General features: G+C 43.9%; 1 protein-coding gene across 2 annotated transcripts in view; it reads right to left on the bottom strand.

The window, feature by feature from the left end:
- The window catches only part of HTT (huntingtin), a 192780-nt gene that overhangs the window by 139343 nt on the left and 26600 nt on the right, over positions 1–26837 (bottom strand). The window contains exons 3-10 of one of the 2 annotated variants that reach the window (XM_077280053.1): positions 21738–21858; positions 14556–14615; positions 13089–13168; positions 10567–10705; positions 6644–6785; positions 5270–5448; positions 4900–5104; positions 3945–3992 (exon numbers count right to left, since the gene is read on the bottom strand). In XM_077280053.1, the coding sequence (XP_077136168.1) occupies positions 3945–3992; positions 4900–5104; positions 5270–5448; positions 6644–6785; positions 10567–10705; positions 13089–13168; positions 14556–14615; positions 21738–21858 (974 nt within the window). The remainder of the gene's footprint in view (positions 1–3944; positions 3993–4899; positions 5105–5269; positions 5449–6643; positions 6786–10566; positions 10706–13088; positions 13169–14555; positions 14616–21737; positions 21859–26837) is intronic. The other variant, XM_077280055.1, reaches the window with a different exon arrangement.

Below are 26837 nucleotides of genomic sequence, written 5' to 3'. Positions count from 1 at the left end.
ATCACTACTACAGACCAGTCTCCAACCTCCCCTTCACTTCTAAACTCTTGGAGCGCCTGGTCTACTCCCGCCCTACCCGTTACTTCTCCACTCACTCCCTCCTAGAGCCTTCACTGTCCGGCTTCCGCCCCCTACACTCGACAGAAACTGCACTCATCAAAGTGACAAATGACCTTCTGACAGCAAAGTGTAACGGTGACCACTCTCTTCTCATTCTTCTCGACCTCTCTGCAGCTTTTGACACTGTTGACCACCCTCTCCTACTCTCTAGGCTCCAGTCTCTAGGCATTAAGGACACTGCTCTCTACTGGCTCTCCTCCTATCTTTCTGACCGCTCCTTCAGTGTATCGTTCGTTGGCTCCACTTCGTCCCCTCTTCCTCTCACTGTCGGGGTACCTCAGGGCTCAGTCCTTGGCCCCCTTTTCTTCTCTCACTACATGGACCCAATTGGACAGACTATGAGCAGATTTGGCTTTCAGTACCAGCTTTATGCCGATGACACACAACTATACACGTCATCCCCTGACCTTACCCCCGCTGTACTACAGAACACCAGTGACTGTCTGTCCGCAGTCTCCGACATCATGTCCGCCCTCTATCTGAAACTCAACTTCTCCAAAACTGAACTTTTGCTCCCACCGGCTACTAACCTCCCTAAATTTAACATTTCCCTCTCCGTGGGTGGCACCATATTAACACCCCGGCAGCAGGCGCGCTGTCTGGGTGTTATGTTTGACTCCGATCTCTCCTTCACTTCCCATATACAATCTCTTGCCCGCTCGTGCCGCTTACACCTAAAGAACATCTCTAGAATCCGCCCTTTTCTCACCATGGAAACAACAAAAACCCTCACTGTCACCTGACCATTCATTATAGGATCCAATTCAAAGTACTTATTCTCTCCTACAAAGCCCTTCACAATGCAGCACCCCCTTACATCTCCTCCCTTATTTCTGTCTATCGGCCTAGCCAACAGCTGCGCTATGCAAATAACTTCCGACTAACCTCTGCACTAATCCGTACCTCCCACTCCGGACTCCAAGACTTCTCCCGCGCTGTACCAATCCTCTGGAATGCTCTACTCCAAGAAATTAGGACCATTCACAATTTGCACACTCAAAACATATTTGTTCAGAGCGGCCTATCACATTCCCTAATAAAAGTAATTTTATGTGTAAGGGCGCATGTGCAGCCCAATTCACTAACTCCATCTATCCCCCAATCCCTGAAGATGGCTGGACCATCATTGTAAATACACACCTGTACTTTGCATCTCCCCCACCTCATTGTAGATTGTAAGCTCTCAAGAGCAGGGTCCTCTTATTGTGCTTTAATTATTGTATTGTTAATGTTGCTACTTATGACTTGCGTTTGAAACTGTTAATCTGTAAAGCGCTGTGGAATATGTTGGCGCTATATAAATATTATTATTATCGATATATCTATGTATTCTATGTGTATATATCTACTCTATTCTAACCTGTCAGTGTGATTTTACTGTATGCGGCAAATGCATTGCCGGCTTTTCAAAGGACACCGGTGCGTAAAAATCGGACAGCACTTGCATGGTCCGAGTGCTGTATGATTTTTTTTCTCGCACCCATAGGCTTGCATTGGCGAGTCTCGGTGACAATCGCAGCACGCAGAATACGTCCGAGATAATAAACGGTGATGTAAGCTGCCTCATAGATTAACATTATGCCGAGTGCTATGCGATGTTTTCTCGCATATCACTTGCCCGTATTCTACGCCAGTATGACTCCGACCTTACTACCGTCATCCAACACTTGCTGCCGCTAAAAACAGCGAGAGCAGGAGCGGAGGATGAGAGTATTCATAAGCCGGCTCCTGCGCTATAAACAAATAATTATAAAAAAAAAAAAAAAACTGCATGGGTCCCCATGTATTTTTGATAACCAGCTAGGCAAAACTCGCAACCCTCAGTTGTCAGCTTCAGCAAGGTTGGCTATCAAGAATAGGTGTCCCCAAGCCGTATTTTTAAATCTCTTAAATATTTAAAAATACGGCATGGGGTCCCTCCCCCATTTTTGACAACCAGCCTTGCTAAAACAGACAGCTGGGGGCTGGTATTCTCAGGCTGGTAAGGGGACCATGGATATTGCACCCCCCCCCCCCCCAGCCTAAAAAGAGCAGCCTGCCTGCCTTAGCAAGGCTGGTTGTCAAAAATGACAGGGATCCCAAGCCGTATTTTTTTTTTATCATTATTATTTTTTTTTTTAAATAATTACAAAATATGGTGTGGAGACCCCTCTATCCTTGATAGCCAACCTTGCTGAAGCTGACAGTTATTTATTTACAGCGCAGGAGCCGGGTAATGAATATTCCCATCCGACGCTCCTGCTCTCATTGTTATTAGCGGCAGCAGATGTCTGATGATGGGAGCAGTAGTCCCATCAGCTGACACCAGTGACTGGAGGTAAACTTTATGTCTCTGATCACAGCTGAGCGCTCATGCCGTCTTTTGACAGTATGGGAACCGCAGCTCTGACTGGCGGGGATGATTTCACCGCCGATCAGAAGCGATGCGCCGGTGTTTCCCCACACTGTCACACAGCGTGGGAAACACCAGCTTTTGTGCTGTGTAAGTTCAGCTATATTCGGCGATTAAATCGGCGATTGTGAACCGAACCGCATATAGAAATATTCGCTCATCTCCACTGATGAAAAGCAGACATGAGGGAAAAGTTATTTATTAATGTTTTTTTCTGTGGTATGACTATCTGGATTAAAGGGATAACAATTCAAAGTTTGAAAATTGCACTTTGTTTTACATTTTTGTCAATTTTTTTTTTTTTTTTTTTTAGAAATAAGCACAAAGCATATCGACCTAAATTTACCATTATCATGAATTATAATGTGCAACAAAAAACAATCTCAAAATCACTGGGTTAGGTTGCAGCATTCCAGAGTTATTATTACATAAAGTGACACTGGACAGATTTCAAAACTTTGGCCCAGTCACTAAGGGATTAAAATATATTATATATATATATATATATATATATATATATATATATATATATATATATATATATATATATATATATATATATATATATATATATATAATATTTAAATATAATACGTCTATTACACAGTATACAAGCGTAACAAACATATATATATATATATATATATATACTAGATTGTGGCCCGATTCTAACGCATCGGGTATTCTAGAATATGCATGTCCCCGTAGTATATGAACAATGATGATTTCAGAATTCGTGGCAGACTGTGCCCGTCGCTGATTGGTCGAGGCAACCTTTATGACATCATCGTCGCCATGGCAACCATTATGACATCTACGTCGATACTGTGCCCGTCGCTGATTGGTCGATTGATTTCCATTATGACATCATCGTCGCCATGCTGTGCCCGTCTCTGATTGGTCGAGGCCTGGCGGCCTCGACCAATCAGAGACGCGGGATTTCCAGGACAGACAGACAGACAGACAGACAGACAGACAGAAAGACAGACAGACAGACAGACAGACAGAAAGACAGACAGACAGACAGACAGACGGAAAAACCCTTAGACAATTATATATATATAGATACACACACACAGTGTATGATTTAATTTAATTATAAATTATATTTAATATGTTTAAATATAATAAAAAAATGTATATATTGTTATTATATTTATTGTATAAAGAAATAAAATGTTTACAAATACAATACATAATATACTGTATATCTAAAATGTATTTAATATATATATATATATTTATATTTATTTATGGTTATGCTACACACACACATACATACATACATACATATACACACACACACGCATACACACCTATATAAATAAACAATTTTTATTTTCCCCCGTTTTTTATTTTTCAAGCAAATGATTAGACAGGTTAGGAAAGCAGTAAGTGCAGAGCGGGGAAGGGAAGGATAACCAGTAATCACCTCTTTGCTTCCGGGACAGAAGAGGACTGCAGGTAGAGCTCCCACCAGCTGCGAATCACAGAGAATGGAAGAGTGGAGAGACGTTAATAGGGAGCATGCGGTATTAGGGGAGCCCCTCTGGCATGATTCGGGTTAGAGGATCAGCCCGCAGTCAATCATGGACAGATATTAATACAAGAGATCAAATATTAGTAATTGCAGAGCTCTATGAGACCAGTGTGATAATGGACTAGGTTAGCCTAAAATCTAAGACACAGGTAAAATGCAGAGAAGCTCGGCGGTTTAGGCCATCTCCATAATCTCCATATTGTAAATGTAACGTCATCTCCATTTATGTGGATGAGCGCTGAGGAATAGCAGACTCCTCTACAGGACGACCTGCGCTCCGCAGCACATCACAGCCCCCAACATGCATTCTTGTAAAGGAAACCATTAAGGACCTAAATCAAAGCTTAAACAGCTTCTCGAGCACGGCTCACTTCATCATCAGGGGCCTGCGAGGTCTCGTGCACAGCCGTTGGGTATGGTATCATTAGGATATGAGGTCTCAGGAGGCGTAGGAGGAACACTTGCATTAGAACTCATAACCAAGCGCCTAATAATTACATAACAATATTAATCAGAAATAATCCAAGGACTTCACAGTCCAACGTCACACGGTCCAATATGGCGGGCTGTGCGTGATTTTGCGTTTGAGCATGGTGCCACGGTAGGTGGCGGGAAGTATAATGCAATATCAGGACAGATACCAAAAGTGATAGAAACAGTGTGAACAAAGCTGCAGGAAATGCGATTTATGCCTTATGCGACTGGGTATAAAATAAAGGGTTAAGAGTCTTATCAGAATTACCCATCCCTGGCATGGCTTACTCTTACTAATGGCAAGGTAAAGAGAAAAACCAAGAAACGCCCGGATGTGACCTATAGGTTAGATGCATATTGCTATAACTCTTGCCTATGAGCTCCATGATGCTCCCACTGCGGCCGCGGCCCTGAGTGTCATCTCGGCACACGCTGACACGTGGAACGCCACCGGACGTGGTGAGGACGTGAAGCAGCTCAATGGGGGGCGTCCTAAAGATTTGCTGCAGCAGCTCCAGAGCCCCCGTTACCACATTGTGATCCCGATGCTGGGTGTAATGTAACGTCAGTTCATAAATCTACAAAGGCAGAAAAAATAAGAGCTCGATGTATTCCATCTGAAAAAAAAAAAATCTATATATAAAATTGTTAGATTTTCTAAAAATGAGATGGAGGAAACGTATGCATTGTGGGAGATGGCGAGAAAAATCAAACATGGAGTCGAGAGGCCGTGAAAGGCTCACCTGCGTTAGCTGCTCCACAGAAGGGGAGATTTCAGCCTCTTTCCGGGTCTCCCCGAAACTTCCTTTCAGGCTGGTGTCCTTCACCTGCTGCTGTAGCAGTGGAATTAGATAGCGTAGTGTTAGCAGGACTCCCAAAATCAAGAGAGTCGGGCGATCGTCCTCAATGGGAACCAGCAAGCCTGCAAAAACACTACATTTTAGGAACCTAATAGAGGAAATCCGTGTTACCATGAAAATCTACAAAAAAAAAAAAATATATTTCAAAACAGTGAACAAGATGAGAACCAAGAGACAAAGAGCCCAACTCATCATTGGTTTTGCTCGTTTTTTTTTTAATCTAGTTTTTGTGCGTTTTATGTCCGTTTTTGATTTGCGCCAAATCCTTCTATTAATTTGCGACCAATTCTAGGTTATAAAAGGGTTTGCCATTTTGGCTGTGGTTTAAAGTCTCCCAGATATTTGCGGCCAATTTACCAATTGTGACTTTTTTTTTTTTAAATAAAAAATCAAAAAAATTATAATTTTTTTGCACAAATGTACTCCTAACTTTTTTTTATGCATGCTAGAAATATGTAGGCAAAAGTTAGGAGTTGTCTGCGATATTTTAACAGAAAAAGCAACTTTTTGCTCAAAAAGGCTCAAAAATAACAATTATTATTTAGGATTAGGAATTTTGATTTGAGCAAAATTCATGAACCACATGAAAAATTTTGAATGAAAAAGGTTTAAAAAAAAAAAAAGTAATAGCACTTGACTGGACTAACTCCTCTAAAAGGGGTTGTCCACTACTTTCATACTGAGGGCCAATGCTTAGGATAGGTCATCAATATCAGACCAGTGGAGGTGTGAAACCCAGCGCTCCCACCAATCGGCTGGCAGCCAGATGTGATCAGTGATGGAGTGAAACAGCACAGCGCCGCCAACTATATAATGGCCACAGCGGGTATTGCCAGTCCACTTCTACTCATTGGCGTAGGGGTGGATCAGCAGAACTCGGCAGTAGGCAGTATACAGATGATGGAGCGGTGCTGTGCCGCTGACTGGTTTAAGTGCCAGGTGTTGTGCCTCCACAGGGATGACATATCCTAAGCAGTGGTCATAAATATAAAAGTAGTGGACAATCCCTTTAACGAACAACCCACTTGGCGTGTAAATATATATCTTATGGGGACGTCATTCAAGGAACTACAAAAAATGCAGTGTTTCCAGAGCCTTAGAGAATGTGGATGAATAAAGGGGCATCCAGATCGTACACTGTGACCGCGATCAGGTCGCTCCGCACGGTATTAAATATACCGGAAATACAGACGTTATTCATTTCATGCAGCTTCTTTGCTGAAAGCAGACACATATCAGACAGACGGAGGCATGTACCCAGGAGCACGTTGAGAAGCCATGTGTAGAAGTACTGTGTTCTCCGGGAATGCTGACAGATGTGGACGGCAGAACCAGCTGCTGTGCGGCGGATTGTGGGAGAGCTGGATTTCAGATTGGCAATGAACGCTTTCAGCAAAACCTGTAAGGTGGCAGAATACGAGGTTAGTCACTCCCAGCACATGATCTGACATTTATGTTGTACCTACTAATACCAGGGCATGTACCCACAATCCTGTGTCCCCCCCAACACTAATCCTGTGTCCTCCCCCCCACCAACACTAATCCTGTGTCCCTCCCCCCCACCAGCACTAATCCTGTGTCCTCCCCCCACCAACACTAATCCAGTGTCCCTCCCCCCCACCAACACTAATCCAGTGTCCCTCCCCCCCACCAACACTAATCCTGTGTCCCTCCCCTCCACCAACACTAATCCTGTCTCTCTTCCCCAGCACCACTAATCCTGTGTCCCTCCCCCCCATCAACACTAATCCTGTGTCCCTCCCCCCACCAACACTAATCCTGTGTCCCTCCCCCCCAACAACACTAATCCTGTGTCCCTCCCCTCCACCAACACTAATCCTGTGTCCCTCCCCTCCACCAACACTAATCCTGTGTCCCTCCCCTCCACCAACACTAATCCTGTGTCCCTCTCCTCCACCAACACTAATCCTGTCGCTCTTCCCCAGCACCACTAATCCTGTGTCCCTCCCCCCCACCAACACTAATCCTGTGTCCCTCCCCTCCACCAACACTAATCCTGTGTCCTCCCCCCAACACTAATCATGTCCCTCCCCCACCAACACTAATCCTGTGTCCTCCCCCCACCAACACTAATCCTGTGTCCCTCCCCCCAACACTAATCCTGTGTCCTCCCCCAACACTAATCCTGTGTCCCTCCCCCCACCAACACTAATGCTGTGTCCCTCTCCTCCACCAACACTAATCCTGTGCCCCTCCCCCCATCAACACTAATCCTGTGTCCCTCCCCCCCACCAACACTAATCCTGTGTCCCTCCCCCCAACACTAATCCTGTGTCCCTCCCCTCCACCAACACTAATCCTGTGTCCCTCCCCCCAACACTAATTCTGTGTCCTCCCCCAACACTAATCCTGTGTCCTCCCCCACCAACACTAATCCTGTGTCCCTCCCCTCCACCAACACTAATGCTGTGTCCCTCCCCCCACCAACACTAATCCTGTGTCCCTCCCCCCAACACTAATCCTGTGTCCTCCCCCCAACACTAATCCTGTGTCCTCCCCCAACACTAATCCTGTGTCCTCCCCCACCAACACTAATCCTGTGTCCCTCCCCCCACCACCACCACTAATCCTGTGTCCCTCCCCAACCAACACTAATCCTGTGTCCTCCCCCCACCACCACTAATCCTGTGTCCCTCCCCCCACCACCACTAATCCTGTGTCCCTCCCCCCACCACCACTAATCCTGTGTCCCTCCCCCCACCACCAATCCTGTGTCCCTCCCCCCACCACCAATCCTGTGTCCCTCCCCCCACCAACACTAATCCTGTCTCCCTCCCTCCCAACCAACACTAATCCTGAGTCCCTACCCCCAACCAACACTAATCCTGTGTCCCTCCCCCCACCACCACTAATCCTGTGTCCTCCCCCCACCACCACTAATCCTGTGTCCCTCCCCCCACCACCACTAATCCTGTGTCCCTCCCCCCACCACCACCAATCCTGTGTCCCTCCCCCCACCACCAATCCTGTGTCCCTCCCCCCACCACCAATCCTGTGTCCCTCCCCCCACCACCAATCCTGTGTCCCTCCCCCCACCAACACTAATCCTGTCTCCCTCCCTCCCAACCAACACTAATCCTGAGTCCCTACCCCCAACCAACACTAATCCTGTGTCCCTCCCCCCACCACCACTAATCCTGTGTCCCTACCCCCCACCACCACTAATCCTGTGTCCCTACCCCCCACCAACACTAATCCTGTGTCCCTCCCCCCCACCAACACTAAGGGTACCGTCACACAGTGCCATTTTCATCGCTACGACGGCACGATTCGTGACGTTCTAGCGATATCGTTGTGTCTGACACGCTACTGCGATCCGGATCCCCGGTGAGAATCGTACGTCGTAGCAGATCGTTTGAAACTTTCTTTCGTCGTCTAGTGTCCCGCTGTGGCGGCATGATTGCATCGTGTGACACAGATTGTATATGATGTGCGCACAGTAACCAACGGCTTCTACATCGCAAATACGTCATGAAATTATCGCTCCAGCGCCGTGTATTGCAACATGTGACCGCAGTCTACGACGCTGGAGCGATAATCATACGACGCTGCAACGTCACGAATCGTGCAGTCGTAGCGATGAAAATGGCACTGTGTGACGGTACCCTAATCCTGTGTCCCTACCCCCAACCAACACTAATCCTGTGTCCCTCCCCCCACCAACACTAATCCTGTGTCCCTCCCCCCACCACCACTAATCCTGTGTCCCTACCCCCAACCAACACTAATCCTGTGTCCCTCCCCCCAACACTAATCCTGTGTCCCTCCCCCCAACACTAGTCCTGTGTCCCTCTCCTCCACCAACATTAATCCTGTGAGCCTCCCCCCACCAACACTATTGACCAGAAAGGGGTATTTACAGAATTAAATGGATAAGGAATGGTGATGAGCGAGTGTACTCGTTGCTCGGGTTTTCCAGAGCATGCTCGGGTGTCCTCCGAGTATTTGTTAGTGCTCGGAGATTTAGTTTTCATCGCGGCAGCTGAATGATTTACAGCTATTAGCCAGGCTGAGTACATGTGGGGTCGCTTGGTTGCTAGGAAATCCCCACATGTAATCAAGCTGTCTAGTTGCCGCAAATCATCCAGCTGAGGCAAGGAAAACTAAATCTCTGAGCAGTTAAATACTCGGAGACCACCCGAGCGTGCTCTGGAAAACCCGGGCAACGAGTATACTCGCTCATCACTAATAAGAAAGTAACTTAACCACTTGGAGCCCCCTTCCGCCCAGAGCCCTAAGTTAAATGGAGCAGGTGCACATGCTGGATTTCTGCTCCCAGTCATTGTCCATGGGACAGCCAGAGTAAAAGAGTGAATTCAGAGCTCCGCTATTTCCGGCAGTGTCATAGACAATGAAAGGAGTGGTGGTCGGGCAGGAGCGCCATCGCTCCATTTAACATAGGGCTCTGCGGAGATCGATGGGAGCCTCGGCAATCAGTAAGATTTCCCCCATCCTATGCAGATCTGTGACAAGTAAACTCTGCAGTCTGATCCCGCAGCCATACTGTCCCCATCCGTCCATCTCTGTATACCAACATACATCTCATAGAATCCAGTTAATAGAGGAGTGGACATGCGGAAGAGAGTATAGCTGCAGGATCACACGAGTCGGAGTTTGTTGTCTGATACCATGAGGAGACAGTCTGCAGAAGAGCTGTAAACACAAGGTAATAGGAATTTAAGGGTTATTCTCATCTTCGCAGATTGATATTCTTGGATAGAGCTTGTAAAATCAAACACTTTTGTAGTGTAATGTTTGTTAAAATTTGCAGCCGTTCTTGAGATATTAACACTTTTCTTTTGTTTACAGTTTGTTGCCTAAGAGACCGACCACCGCTGCACTGCGCGTAACCTGACTAGCGCCTAAAGCAGCGCTTACAACCTCATTGGGGGGGAAGCTTGTAAGCACAGCATGTTTAACAGTCTAGCAGCAGCAGTCGGTCTCCAAGGCAATGAGTTACAAACAACTGTTAATATTTCAAGAACGGCTACAAATTTTAATAAAAAGTAAATGGTAAAATTGCTTGTTTTCACAAGGACTATCCGACAATACCCAAGTATGAAGATGGGAATCTGACAGTCGGAGTCACCTACTAAATGATCCTTTAAATATGCAATTATTACCGGTATTTAACAGTATCAGTAGTAGAGCCGCCTTACCTTGATCTCATGATCATTCGCAAAGTTACCAAAGGCGGCCATGATTTTTGGAACAGAAGCAGCCAGGGTCTCTTGTACCGATTCTTCCTGACGTTTGCATATTTTTGTGAGGCAAGGAAGCAGATTCACCAGGTACGGCCTAAACGTTATATAGAAGAGGCAGTTACTATGTGAAATGCTTTGTCTTACTAGATACGTCCTGTGCTGGTCAGCACCATGGAAATGTTTGCACCCGCTCTCCGAGGCCTAACAACACGCAGACGAAGGAATATCACCATATTTGCATTTGTTTAGACAGGAAAATGACAAGAGAAATAGAAATTCTCCAAGGAACCATGTTAAAAAAAAAAAAAAATGGGGATTTTCAGACAGCAGCGGCTCAATGGTTGTCACATCGAAGCCACAACTAACACGTTCCGCTGTAAACAAAAAGACAACAGGAATATTAACGTGCACCCAGAAAATACAAACATGGTGCCCAGTATTTTCTAGCCAGTGCCGCTCTCTCACCGGACCGCCAGAAAATACAATTCTATACAAACTTTGCAGACAAAAATGATTTCTTGCTTTCTGTCTACAGCAGATATATAAATATGTCTCCATGGTAACAGACTACAAACAATGTCAGTGTAGTCTGACCTATAATCACACGCTCTTTCAGGTTTTTGAGGATTTGTGAATTTACATTTGGCAGATTGTAGAGTTGGTGCGATACGATTCGCACGGTCCAGTCCATCGGCCACGACGGTCCTTCTTTTGATTTGCCGGCCTGGTGTGAAGTCACACATTCGTCAGGACGCAAGGGTTACGTCGTGCCAGGCCGAATAATCCACAGATAGGAAAGAGGATTCTCACGTCTCCCGTCCAGTGGTCACACATTACTGTCATGGCCGATGGACCGAGGTGTGCGAATCAATTGGTACCAACTCTAGTAGGATCATTAAAGGGACTCCGTCCGCACAGAATGACTGTTCAAACCATATATACAGCCACTCAGTGCATCATGGTGGGGGTCAAACATTTAAAGGGAACCTATCACCCCGTTTTTTCCGTATGAGATAAAAATACCGTTAAATAGGGCCTGAGCTGTGCATTACAATAGTGTGTTTTGTGGACCCTGATTCCCCCACCTATGCTGAAGAAATACATTACCAAAGTCGCCGTTTTCGCCTGTCAATCAGGCTGGTCTGGTCAAATGGGTGTGGTGACATCTCTGTTCCTTCCCCCAGATCTTGCTTATTTTTCCGTTGGTGGCGTAGTGGTTTGCGCATGCCCAAGGCCCGAATCCACTTCATAGGTGTGGAAAAAGAGCGCGATCTGCGCTATTCCCCTGGTGATCAGTGGGGGCGGCCATCTTCCTGTGGACGTGCGTGCACAGATGGAGCGCTCTGCTGCTCGGGGCTTCAGGAAAATGACCGCGGGATGCCGCGCGTGCGCAGATGGAGATCGCGGCGGCCATTTTCCTGAAGCAGAGTTCGCATCTCGCATCTTTTTCCACACCTATGAAGTGGATTCGGGCCTTGGGCATGCGCAAACCACTACGCCACCAACGGAAAGATAAGCAAGATCTGGGGGAAGGAACAGCGATGTCACCACGCCCATTTGACCACACCAGCCTGATTGACAGGCGAAAACGGCGACTTTGGTAACGTATTTCGGCAGCATAGGAGGGGAATAGGGGTCCACAAAATACACTATTGTAATGCACAGCTCAGGCCCTATTTAATGGTATTTTTATCTCATACGGAAAAAACGGGGTGACAGGTTCCCTTTAAGTACACCTTCCCATCTGCTTGGTCTCCATCAATCTCCACCCTTCTCTGGTTCTATGAAACCAGAACAATCAAAAAAGAGGGGAAGGGGGAAATAGAGGGAAAACAAGCAGGTGGGAAGGTGTAAATAAAGGATCGGCCCCGCCATTATGAATTGAGCTTCTGCACTTGGCTCTAACAGTTATTCTCTACTGACAGAATCGCTTTAAGAAGAAGGGGAAAAATGGATGTTGGTACAAATTCAAAATCAGACTACACAAGTGTGTTTGTAGTCTGTTACCATGGAAACAGTTCCATATAAGGAACAATAAAAAAATGGTTGCGTGGTTGAGATTTTTTTTTCTTAAATCACTTTTGCTATGGTCTACAGCAGGGGTGGGGAATCTTTTTTCTGCCAAGGGCCATTTGGACATTTATACCATCCTTCGGGGGTCATACAAACTCCGCCCACAAAGTACATCCTGACTCTGGCACTGGTATCAGGACGTACTGTAATCTTTCATTACATGCCCTTCAGTGTTCAGTAGTGAACACTGCATGTGTGCTTACAGAGCAAGAAGAAAATAATGAGCTGGTGGCAATCAAAATACAGCTCCCTGCCCAAGAATGTGGTCCCTGAGAATCTGCTTGGGGGCCTGATAAAAGGTCATCGAGGGCCGTAAATGGCCCTGGGGCCTGAGGTTCCCCACTGCCGGTCTACAGTATAATACACTTTGTTTTGTTTTTTCATTTTGTTGTTATATCATTTACCTGCACTTTTGTGGTCGTACTAGGTGTGCCAGCTCAGCAAACCTCCAGAGGGCAGCCCTGAGGCTCCGGGGGGCACCATTCTAGAATGAAAGAATCGGATCTATCACCTGGATTCCAGGGTCTTCACTTATTATACCATACACACGCACAAATCTTATGACATATTGGTTGATGTAAAGCTGCCCCAAACGTGGAAGGTAAAAAAACAAAACAAATGTATAGACTTATGTAGCTGCTAACAGTAGAATCTGAACTGCCTGCCTTGAGACTATGGTTACATCCCCAAATACAGTATATCCCCCTCTGCACTTATATACTTATTGATTAAAAATGCCAGAAAAGAAAAAAAATTGAAATAACAATAAGAAAACTGTTGAAGGGGGATTTAAAAAGTGATTTTCCCCAAGACCAGACCCCTAACCCCACTCCCCCAATTCCCTACGAAGCTTACCTAGGCACAGTGCCTTAAAAAGTAGTATGCGCCATCCCGTGTCTGAAAAAGTGAAGGGGTGCCATGTCCCCTGCCATCTGCTGTTGGGATCGGGGAGAGTCTAAAGCCTTCAATTAAAAGTCCCTAAAAACTCCATTGTTGGTATGGAACTTTAAAGGGATATTTTTCATCACAGAAGGACATGCCATAAATGTCTTCTAGGAACGAATCCCACCGGTCTTGAGAACAAGACTTTGTGTCGAGCTGCTCTTAAGTGGCGAGTGGCCTATGGATGTGCGGCAGACGCCTTCTGCACTTGTAGTTCGCTTTTCATTCATTGCAGAGCCAGACAGGGCCACAGAGGAGCGATCTGGGCATTATGGCAGAGGCTAAAAGGTAATAGGAAAGCAACATAGCACAATCGACTCAACGCCAGGCTGTCTGCACAAAATGACTGATCAAACCAAGCACAGGAGCTCGGTGCAACCTTGACGTGGGCCAAGCAGTTCAGCGCACTTCCTTCCTACTTGTTTTCCTATCTCCGACCACATATGGCTCCTATACAGCCAGAGATGCCACTCAAGGAAGAGAAAAGCAGAGATCAATGGAAAATAAATAGATGGGAATGTGCACTGAACTATGTGGCCACACCAAGGGTGCACCAGGCGCCTGTGCTTGGTTTGATCAGTCATTCTGTGCCGAGAATCTCCTTTTAAGCATCACAGGCTTCATTATAAAAAACTGTCACATCATTACCTAGCTGAGCGCCTGATATGTGCTGCCATTGATTTACAATATCATCTATAGCAAATTATGGCCTAAGCAACTGCAAATTTGTTGTGGGGTCCTGACCATCAATTAAGTCCCACACGCCTTTAGCAAAATTAGTAGGAACTGTGGAAATCCCCCCAAAGGATGCACATATTTGCAAAATGTGCAACTTGTTCCCACCAGATGGAGTAATATTCACTGATGCAGAAGACACGGGAGTCACCTACAATAAATAATGGATTAGAACAGAGAGGAGAGGAACCCACCTTCTTTATTTCTTTGTACAGCTCCAGCTGTAGCCGGGGGAGATTGGAGTCCATCAAAGCCTGTAACAAGAGAGCGGGAAGGTGAGGAAACCCGATCACGCAGTGATCTCTCCATGTCCACCCTGCACGGGTTGTGCCCGTGTGTAATGATCACGAGATACATGGACCAAGCAGAAGGGGCATTATAAGGCTACGTTCCCACAATGAGCTTTTGGGGATTTTTTACGCTGCATATTTAAAAAGAAACAAAAAAGGCAATTATTCCTAAATTACTTACAGGGTGCAGTAATTGTGCAACATCAAAAACTCACCAAAAGTTCATTGTGGGAACGAAGCCTAAGGGCTGGCAGCCAGCTCAGATCAGATCATCGCTTTATTAAGTGATGTGTTTGATTAGGAAGGATGAGAACACTACCAAACTGACTCATCTGGATACTCAGAAAAGTCAAAGAAAAGTCATTCTTCATGGATCCCCTTACTAGATACATATCCGTTATTGCCATCAGTTGTGAACCATGTAGCTAGTACATACAAACTGCTCAAGCACTCTTCGAGTATTAGGAGCAATTTAACAGCATTAAAGGGAACCAGAGATCAGGTTTTCACAGCTAATGTGAGAGCAGCATAATGTAGGGGCAGATTCTCCGATTCCAGTGATGTATCACTTACTTGGCTGCCTGTTGTAGTTTTGATAAAATCATTGCTTTAACTACTGCAGATCTATAAGTCCTCTGAATGCGGAGCTCTGTAAAACCCCGCCCACACCACTGATTGGCAGATTTCTGTGCATATGGGCAGAAAGCTGCCAATTAGTGGTGTGGGCGGGGTTATACAGAGCTCAGCATTCAAGCAATGCTAGATTTGAAACATATAAAAAACTGATTTTAATCAAAATAATATCAAGCAGCCCAGTAAGTGATACATGGCTGGAATCAGGGCATTTGCCTCTACATTATGCTGCTCTCAGAAGGGGGAAGCAAAAACTGGTAAATGATTCCGTTTAAACAGGACAGGTCACCTTGCGTAACAAGACTATTCTAGTAAATATAAATATTTTATTTATAAAAAATATAGATCTGTGTTGTCTGTTCCTTATTTACTCCTATACTGTGTAAGTTGACAATCTGGTGTTGGGGGAATTGTTCTTACATGGTATACCACTGTCCAATCAGTGATAGCAGTGTTAGACTGGACACCTGGTGACCAGGGCTGTGGAGTCGGTAAGCCACAGTTACGACTCCGACTACTTCATAAATGGCCAATTCGTAACAATAAATTTACTGTTGTAAAATATTAACATCGTGCTTATTCAGTTTCTCACCATCATATAAGTAATCAGACCACTTAGAGCAAAAACTATATTTATTAGAATACAATTAGAATATAGCAAATAACTTTTATAAACTTTTCTAAACTCTTGTAAGTAAATATGCAATAAACACTGTTATGCAGTTAATAAGAAGAAATCTATAAATTTGTCCTCAGAAAAAGTATTGCCTCTGTCAGATCCTCCTTCATGGATGCCCTCAAATCTGATCTAATTATTTTGAGAGCAGAGAACAACCTCTCTACACTAACTTGGGTTGGTGACAAAGCAGTAACCACTCGGGCAACATCTCTGACAATGTCAGGATACAGAGGAATCGCTTGTTGCACTGTTATTTTTGATGAACGGTCAAATTTCTCAATTTCTTTTAGTGCACATGAAAAATTCTGCTGAAATCTACTGGCTGTGTTCTTTGATGGGGATGACTCTTCTTCTATGCAGGAACGCTTTGCACGGTCCTTGTGATCCAAATATTTTTCGAAATTAAATTCTTCATCAGTTGATGAGGGTGAAGATGTGGCAGGACGACCAAATTCTTCTTGTTCCTCCTGACCGTTCTGCAACCCTTTCATCCTTACTGCCATTTCAAACAGAGCTTCTTTTCCTTTAGTTAGCTGTTGATCATCTAGAAGAATCCGATGCATTGGATCTACATAAACAGCTGCCAAAAGAATGTTATTTTGCAATAGTAGCTCCTCTCTCCGTTTCATTGACGTAGCAATGCCACTTGCAATTAACCCTCCTCTTTGGGACAGGCGAAACATCAGGTTCTTCCACTCCTTTAAGAAAATACCTGGAGTTAAGTCCTCTGCTTGTAATTTTTTAGTCACTGTAAATGGGTGCTCTAGCAATTTTTCCAGCTCAGTCACCTGATTCCACTGACTTTCATTTAGCGTCAGTTGAGGGTTAGCCATGTCTACAAGAAAGGTTTTCAGTTCAACCAAGCGCTGAATCATTAAGTAAGTACTGCCCCATCGTGTGGCTTGATCAATAATTGCCCCTTTTCCAGCACGTCTCTTCAAAATTGAGTCAACTTTAGGGGTTCTGGTAACAGTAGCCAATTTTCTCACCTTGCCAATCAGTGCAGCAGCATGTCCCTCTTGCAGACTGTCTCTTATAGCCAGCTGTAGCGTATGCACAACACAGCGCATGTGATGAATGAAAGAACGTATTGACACAGTTTCAACAAGATCATCTAAACTATCATGTTGCTGTTCATCTGAAGAAACTTCAGTTTGCTCCTCCGTTACAATACTGTGTTCCTCTATTTCAAACATTTCTGTGTCTGTGGACCCGGAATGTTCTTCTAGCTGCTGGTCACCATCATTACTCTCATTCATTAGCTTAATAGTACTTATCATATTTGAAGCATTGTCCGTTACGACAGAAAGAACTTGCTCTTTTTTAAGTTCATAGTCTTGCAGAACCTTTTCCACCAAGACCTGGAGAAACTCACTGGTGTGATGAGCTTTGCTGTCTTTTACTGCCAATGTCTTGGTAACTATTTCATTTTTGTCACAAACAAATCGGACATTGATGGCAAAATAGTTCACTCTGTGACGCGTGCAGGCATCCATTTTAAGAAACAGAAAGTGTCCCCTGAGAGTTTTTTTAAGTTCTTCCTTTTGTTTAAAAGCTTCTTCGATTACTAATTTTCTAATACTCTCTCTCTCTCCAGAGAAACACCAAGCTTGCGGGCCATTTCCCCATTCAGACACATAAAAGCTGGTCGTGAAAATAATGAAATAGGCACACTATCCTTTACAACAAGCTCTATGATCTGTTTTTTAAATGTATCTACTGTCATTGTCACAGTAACTTTGTCACTGACAAAATATCTTGCAACTGATGGCTGCAAAGTTCTCTGCTCCTTTGTTTGGCTGGAAGAGCTGGGCACTGGTTCATTGGTTTGGATGCAGTCTTTCTCATCCACTGCTTTCAGTACTTCTGGATGAAAGCGCTGTAAATGTCTCTTTAGATTAGAAGCTCTGGTAGGAGCATTTTTATCTTTGCCTGAATATGCACCGATCTTGGCTTCACAGCATTTGTTTGCGTCTGGGTCATATGTCATACACTGACAGACATAATGTTTTCTATCTTGAGTGATGGTGAAATCTTCAAATAGAGCTGATTTAATGGGACGCTTCTTTGACATTCTCAGGTTTTTAATTCTGCATTCACAATCCAAATGACAATTGTTTTTCCTAAAAACAATTGTACAAAATTATTGCCAGGTCGTACAACTGATATAGTGGTCAGTAATACTGTTATTCCTCATGTACTCACAGTTAACTGATGCAAAGTTTGTTGAAAGGATAATACTTCTTACAGTCTTCCTCTTCTGAGTAGCAGCTGTGAGATGCTTGGAAGACGCACACCTAGTAAACATCTAGTCTAGAGGAGGAGCTTTACTACTAAGAATTTGCAACACATTTTCACTTTCAGTTTCATACAATGTAAGTAGGGGGGTTGGGGCAGCATGAGGTTAACCAAGTATAAAATTAGATAAGGGCAGTGGAGAACAGTGATACACAAGAAGCAAGAAATGTCTCTATCTCCAGCAGAACTACTTATCACTGTTGTTCTTAGTTTGATAGAACATATATATTTGAGTAACATTTATAAAATTCATATCAAAGTTCAATTATGAAATATTAATACATTTTTTTTTTAAAGCTGGAGTCGGAGTCGGTACATTTCTACCGACTCCGACTCCAACCAAAACTAACTCCGACTCCACGAATCCGACTCCACAGCCCTGCTGGTAACAAATAATCGGGGGGTGGGAGCTGCCACTTGTTGGACCCATACCAGTCTGATAATGATGACCATTCCAAAAACAAGTCTTTTTTTTTTCTTTTAGTTTTAAAAGAAGTTAATTGCTCCTCTGTGAGGACATACACACGTGTGAAAGTATTCACCCCCCTCTGCATTTTTGGTGTTTTGCTACCTCACAACCTGGCATTTCAGAGGGTTTTTTTTTTTTTTTTTTAGAGTTTGCATCAGTTCATGTAAAGAACATGCCTACAACATTTGTTTTTCTTTTTATTGTGAAGCAATACAGCCTCCTTTTGCAAAAATTACATCTGCAAGTCACTTTGGATAAATCTCTATGAGCTTTCCACATCTTACCACTGGGATTTTTTGCCCATTTCTCAAGGCAGAACATCTCCAGCTCCTTCATGTTAGACGGTTTCCTCTGGTGAAAAACAATCTTCGTGCTTGATAAAGGTCCGTTGACCGAAACGTCGCTACAGGAGGCAGAATAAATGTAAGCTCCTATTTTTTCACCATCCATTGTGGCGCTGTCTCTTTGTTTTTTGTGGTCTTGATACTGTCCGGGATGGGCTCCCTGGTTTCGGACGTGCGCCCTTGTGTCCGCTGAGACCTTCAATCTATATATAAAAGGGTGCGATTTTGACTTTCTTTTGTTTTGACTCCAACAATCTTCAAGTCTGACCACAGATTCTCCATTGGATTAAGGTCTGGGCTTTGACTAGGCCACTTCAAACATTTACACATTTCCCCTTGCTTTGTCAGTATGCTTTGGGTCAGTGTCTTGTTGGAAGGTGAACCTCCGTCCCAGTCTCAAATCACTGACAGACTCAAACAGGTTTTACTCAAGAATATCTCTGTATTTCGCACCATCCATCTTCCCTTCAACTCGGACCATTTTCCCTGTCCCTGTTACCAAAAAACATTCCCACAGCATAATGCGGTCACCATCATGTTTAACTGTGGGGATGGTGTTCTTGGGGTGATGAGCGGTGCTAGTTTGGCATCAGACATAGCGTTTACCTTGATGGCCAAAAGGTTACATTTTGGTCTCATTCGATTACTGCACCTCTCTTTATATAATTGGAAAGTCTCCCATATGTATTTTGACAAACTCAAAACGAGACTTACAATTTTTGTGTGCAAGTAAAGGCTTTTTTCTACCCACTCTTCCATAAAGGCCACCTCTTTGGAGCGTATGGCTTATTGTGTTCGTATGGACAGACACCCCAGCCTTGGCTTGAGAACTGCAGCGCCTTCAGGGTTACCTTTGGTCTCTGTGCTGCCTCTCTAATTAATGCCCTCCTTCCCCGGGCTGAGAGTTTTGGTCGGTGGCTCTCTCTTGGCAGGTTTGTTGTGGTACCTTGTTCTTTCCTTTGGAAGATAATGAATTTCATTGTGCTACAGGGGATCATCAGAGACTGGGATACATATTTTTTTTTATAACCCTGACTTGCACTTCTCAACAACTTTCTCCTTGACTTGTTTGGAGATCTCCTTGGTCTTCATGGTGATATTTGGTTAGTGGTGCCTATTTCTTAACGGTGTTGCAGCCTCTGCGGCTTTTCTGAAAAAGTAAAGTGTGTATACTGACCGACATGTGACACTTAGAATGCACACAGGTGGACGTCCTGTCACTAAGCATATGACTTATGAAGGTAATTGCTTGTAGCAGAAATTTTTAGAAACTTCATAGCAAAAGGGGTGAATACATATGCACATGCCAATTTTTATTTATTTCAATCCATAAATTAAATTTGTGCCTAGATTTTTCTCACTTCACCAACTTAGACTACTTTCGCAAGCCACTGTATGTCAGTATACATCACCTGCACATCAGTGACAGAATCTGTCAAATAGCTTTGTTTTGCAAAACGTTTAGCTGGCCATAAACCTTGGCTTTTGTGTGAACACTTGCCCAGCCGACTACTATCTATCGCCCCTGGCCCCTTGGGAGACATGCACGCACCGGGCACCTGAGTGTGCCTACTCAGAAGATTATGGCGCTAAAAATTCTACATGTTAGATCCTTGCTTTACCCATAATAAACAAGAAGATGTTGGACAGAGGTAGCCATGCCTTCTAGACTATGGACACCTTTGACATTAAGAATACACTTTTTCCATGTTAGTACGTATTTTTCTCATGCAGTTTTATCCCTCCCAGTGGATGTGAGATCTCTTTGTCCACGATGCTGCTGCCATTACTACCCTTCTGTTGTCACCTTCTATAGCCCACAGGAGTCTTATTTTTCTCTGTGCACCAGGACAGACATTGATGCTGAGGACAGCCATTTCCCCTTCCTCTCCCAGCAGAAGCTGCTGTCCTGTGTGCCCTTCTCACTTACTACACGGATACAGCAGAGAATTCATGAACAGCAGCCAACCCTGAGGACTTATAGCACCACTCCAGAGTTGGTTGATTTTTTTCCAGCGCTGGAGAGGTGCTTTAAATCTAAGTCCTCAGTCATACACTCACCCTCCAGCGTCGTCAAAACATTTTCGGTGCCACTCCGGACCTCATGACATATTGCGAGCGCAGATTCTGACTGACTGGAAGTCAGAAACTACGTCACGAGAGCCCAATGCCAGCCTTCCCCCCTCACCATACACTGAGCAGTGTGCTGTCCAATTCATAGCAGATGCAGCAGGACAGCCAGCTAATTGAAGGAGTTATACTGACTGTACAACAGCATTTTCAAAGTCAGAAGCTACGTCACGAGAGCCCAATGCAAGCCTTCCCCCCTCACCATACACTGATCTGCCATGTACAACATCCCTCCCCTCGTTGTTGCCATCTCTAACACTGGAAGGAGAGAGGTGGAGAGCAGGGTGCTGTCCAATTTATATTGGAAGCAGCAGGACAGCCAGCTAATTGAAGGAGTTATACTGACTGTACAACAGCATTTTCAATGACGACTAAATACAGGAGTTGTTTAATTTCACTTTTTAAAATAAAGTCTATATTATTTTAATTCTAGTCCATCCATTATGAATAAAATTATGAATGGAAAGGAAATATCTATCAACATTTTTTTAAGACACATGAAACGTAACAAGCAAAGTCATGGTGAGACATACTTTCACCACTTTGTTGAGGCATTCGTCGGCCACCATCCTGACGTCAGACTCGGAGTCGTCGCTGCACAGGAGGAAAAGTTCCATGGCGATGCCGAGAAGCTTCTGGAACTCTGGAGAATTCCTGCAAATAAAGGAAAAAAACTGAATACAACAGTGTAGTTATTGGAAACCTGCAATGAGCAGCTCTTCATCACTTTACTGCCATCACTGATACAATAAATGAAAGTGCTCCAATGTTATCAGTAATTAATAAGAGAAAAGAAATTTTTCTTAACCACAAAAACAAAAACTCCTGCATCAGCCGAATGTGAACATGTACAGAGCCGTAACATGAGCGTACTCTGTGCGCCGTGTGGTGGCCGTTCTCCGGTACTGCAGCTCAGCTCCTATTGAAATGTGATCTGAGCTGCAGTACCTGGAAACAGCCACTATGTGGTACACGGCGCTGTGCTGTAACGGTTCTGTGCACCGTGCAGGGGCCGTGAGCGGAGACGCTGCAATCAGGTGCGCCTACTACACTGTGCCTGGGTGGCATCGTTACAACTGTGCACTCTACTCATCCAGCCACAGCGGGAGCTACAATCAAATAATTGGTGGTGGTACTGGAGTGTGTCGGACTCTAATTGATGTCCCAGTCTTGTACAAATGTATGATGGGAAAGTACAGCGATCTTTCTATTGATCTTTTTACACTTAGGCCTGTGACTGTGAAAAAGGGGGAATCCGCTATATCTAGAGGAAAGACGGTTTAATCATCAACAGACACAGATTCTTTACAGTAACAGCAGTGAGATTATGGATTCTATACTGTAAGAGCAGTGAGATTATGGAATATATACTGTAACAGCAGTGAGATTATGGAATATATACTGTAACAGCAGTGAGATTATGGAATATATACTGTAACAGCAGTGAGATTATGGAATATATACTGTAACAGCAGTGAGATTATGGAATATATACTGTAACAGCAGTGAGATTATGGATTCTGCAGTAACAGCAGTGAGATTATGGATTCTGCAGTAACAGCAGTGAGATTATGGATTCTGCACTAACAGCAGTGAGATTATGGAATATATACTGTAACAGCAGTGAGATTATGGATTCTGCAGTAACAGCAGTGAGATTATGGATTCTGCACTAACAGCAGTGAGATTATGGAATATATACTGTAACAGCAGTGAGATTATGGAATATATACTGTAACAGCAGTGAGATTATGGATTATGTACTGTAACAGCAGTGAGATTACGGATTATATACTGTAACAGCAGTGAGATTATGGATTCCTTACAGTAACAGCAGTGAGATTATGGATTCCGCACTAACAGCAGTGAGATTATGGATTCTATACTGTAACAGCAGTGAGATTATGGACTCTATACTGTAACAGCAGTGAGATTATGGATTCTATACTGTAACAGCAGTGAGATTATGGATTCTATACTGTAACAGCAGTGAGATTATGGATTCTATACTGTAACAGCAGTGAGATTATGGATTCTATGCTGTAACAGCAGTGAGATTATGGATTCTATGCTGTAACAGCAGTGAGATTATGGATTCTATACTGTAACAGCAGTGAGATTATGGATTCTATACTGTAACAGCAGTGAGATTATGGATTCCTTACAGTAACAGCAGTGAGATTATGGATTCTATACTGTAACAGCAGCAAGATTATGGATTATGTACTGTAACAGCAGTGAGATTATGGATTATGTAGTGTAACAGCAGTGAGATTATGGATTATGTAGTGTAACAGCAGTGAGATTATGGATTCTATACTGTAACAGAACAGCAGTGAGATTATGGATTCTATACTGTAACAGCAGTGAGATTATGGATTATGTACTGTAACAGCAGTGAGATTATGGATTCTATACTGTAACAGTGAGATTATGAATTCTGTACTGTAACAGCAGTGAGATTATGGATTCTGTACTGTAACAGCAGTGAGATTATGGATTCTATGCTGTAACAGCAGTGAGATTATGGATTCTGTACTGTAACAGCAGTGAGATTATGGATTCTATGCTGTAACAGCAGTGAGATTATGGATTCTATACTGTAACAGCAGTGAGATTATGGATTCTATGCTGTAACAGCAGTGAGATTATGGATTCTGTACTGTAACAGCAGTGAGATTATGGATTCTATACTGTAACAGCAGTGAGATTATGGATTCTATGCTGTAACAGCAGTGAGATTATGGATTCTATACTGTAACAGCAGTGAGATTATGGATTATGTACTGTAACAGCAGTGAGATTATGGATTCTATACTGTAACAGCAGTGAGATTATGGATTCTATACTGTAACAGCAGTGAGATTATGGATTCTATACTGTAACAGCAGTGAGATTATGGATTCTGTACTGTAACAATAGCGAGACTATGGATTTTTTACTGAAAGAATAAGGAACTCTCTGCTACATGATGTAATGGTGGATTCACTAAAAAAAAACAAAAACAACAACAACAAAAAAGATGTTCATGGAGCACCTGGATACCGTCCTTGATAACATAACATTGCAGGGTTTTGGTACCAGATTCCGTGATAGGACGTTGATCCAGGTAACTAGTTTGATTGCCGAATGTGGAGTCGGGGAGGAAGGTTTTCCCCTAAAATGGGTAATTAGCATCTGCCTCATGAGGTTTTGCCTTCCTCTGGATCAACAGGCATAAGTCTGTATAATTCAACTTATAACCTAACTTCAATCTTAAAAATTATAAAAACTCTTAAGAAAAAAAAGAAGATGCTTCGGAAAAACTATATTTGCCCAAATCTTGTACATTTGCAGCACCACTGATATTACTATTATTATTATTATTATTATTATTATTGTTAATCCTAATAATAAAGGAATTTCCATTTAAAGGGCCACCGTCACCCCCTCCAGCCGTTATAAACTAAAAGAGCCACCTTGTGCAGCAGTAATGCTGCAGTCTAACAAGGTGGCTCTTTTAGTTTTTGATTAAGTTATTACCTCAATAAAGCGTTTTAAAAATTGGCCACAAATACCAGATATTGTACCTGGAGGCGGTCCGAATCGTCCTCTATGAATCTTCCAACTGCCGTCACTCTTCTCTTCAGGGGCGATGGTCGCCGCCCCCTTCGCGCTGTTGCTTCTTAAATCCGGCGCCTGCGCTGTGCGTGCCTGCCTGGGGCCTGCGCAGTCTTCATTGTCAGTCACAGCTCAGACGCAGGGTGCCTGACTGCGTCTGTGCGGGCAGTGCGGCCGCCCTGTTACTGAATCCCCGCCCCGCACTGTGTTATTCATTATGCACAGTGCGGGGCTGGCATTCCTGGGCATGCGCACTGCGCTGTTCAGGCGGTCCCCCATCTCGGACTCTCTCCCATCTCTGACGCTCCCCCTGCTCCCCCGCCTTCCGGCATTGTTATTTGCGCCTGCCTCAGGCAGGCACGCACAGCGCAGGCGCCGGATTTAAGAAGCAACAGCGCGAAGGGGGCGGCGACCATCGCCCCTGAAGAGAAGAGTGACGGCAGTTGGAAGATTGATAGAGGACGATGCGGACCGCCTCCAGGTACAATATCTGGTCTTTGTGGCCAATTTTTAAAACGCTTTATTGAGGTAATAACTTAATCAAAAACTAAAAGAGCCACCTTGTTAGACTGCAGCATTACTGCTGCACAAGGTGGCTCTTTTAGTTTATAATGGCTGGAGGGGGTGACAGTGGCCCTTTAAAATATAAAAAAAAAACAAGGAATCTTTGGTTCTACCAAGTCACTCCTTATCTCGCTGGTGCTGATATATTATTTATTACAATCCATATAGAGCGGTTCTGACAAATAAGCTGCATCAAATGCTTTGGGCGCAGCAGATGGGAACATAAGCCGGGGGACAGGGGATACACGCCTAATTTTAGCCGTGACGTCGCATTCGGTGCTTCATATTCTAAAGGGTCTTTAATATTTCAGATCTGGGAGTTATTTTCCGCAGATACATTATTAGTCTTTTCCCTGCATAAAGCGAAGGTGATCGGTATAACTGGAGTTTTTGGAGTAAAACGTCCCCGTTACCCCATCATCCTTCCATCTACATATGATACATATGACCAATGTGCTTTTGGCTGTTTGACACTGGAAAACAAACATTTTCCTGTGCATTAAAAATGACACCGTAGATTAAGAAAGAAATAAAGGCTCCGATTCATTAAGACCAGGGTTTCGCACACCAGTCTTAATGTGGGGAATGCAAAACAAAAATGCTAATTCATTAACAGGCGCACACCACTTCAAGAAGCCCTCCTCCTCCTGCTCCCATCAAAAGTTTTCTCCTCTTAATATATTGCAGCCATCATATATACAGCACTGTGCACTTACAATTGCTCTTTGTGCCTTTCTACCCAACTAATTATTCTCTTTTCCATTAGGTCTATGGCATCATGTGATTGAAAACTGACTAGCTGAACCCTTCTAAGCTCAATGTAGAAAAAGGAGGTCCATTTTCCATGCAAGACTCATGAGTCATCACTGCAAAAGTCCCTGTCAGGGCGGAGGAGCAAATCAGCTGGGTCAGGAGTTGAAGAGGGGAATAATTTTTAAAGGGACAAAAGACTTCCTGTTTCTACATGCAAAAAAGAGAAGAAGTAGCCGGGCAGAAAGGCAAAATGAGAAACTTTTTGTAAGTACACAGCGCCGTATAATATGATGATTGCAATATATTAGGAGGACAAAAACTTTGATGAGCGCGCTTCTTTAATGAATTCAGAACATATTTCTGTGTGCTTCGCCAAAAATGCTACTGAAGTCGGAGTTTGGAGCAACATTTCCAGCATAATTTATTTCACCACTTTCAATGAATTTAACGGATGCTCCTCAGTCCTGACCATTTTGAAACTGCAATGAAAAACACCAAAAGGTGCAGAATTTTTGTGACTTTTTAATGTGTCTTCCTCTAATTTTCTGGCCAAAACACTAAATTGTGCTACATTAGGTCTTCCAGTGATAGCAGAATGTGCCAAAAGTCTAAAGTGTCTGGTCTTCCCCAACAGGTGGGTCCAATATCTGACAGACGAGTCTTTTTGATGCTCTCCCATGAAAAGCAGCTGCCAAAAAGGGTCTGGCAGCAGCCCT

The sequence above is a fragment of the Ranitomeya variabilis genome, chromosome 1 (assembly GCF_051348905.1).
Source record: "Ranitomeya variabilis isolate aRanVar5 chromosome 1, aRanVar5.hap1, whole genome shotgun sequence".
Lineage (NCBI taxonomy): Eukaryota > Metazoa > Chordata > Amphibia > Anura > Dendrobatidae > Ranitomeya > Ranitomeya variabilis.
This window is presented reverse-complemented; position numbering and strand designations above follow the sequence as displayed.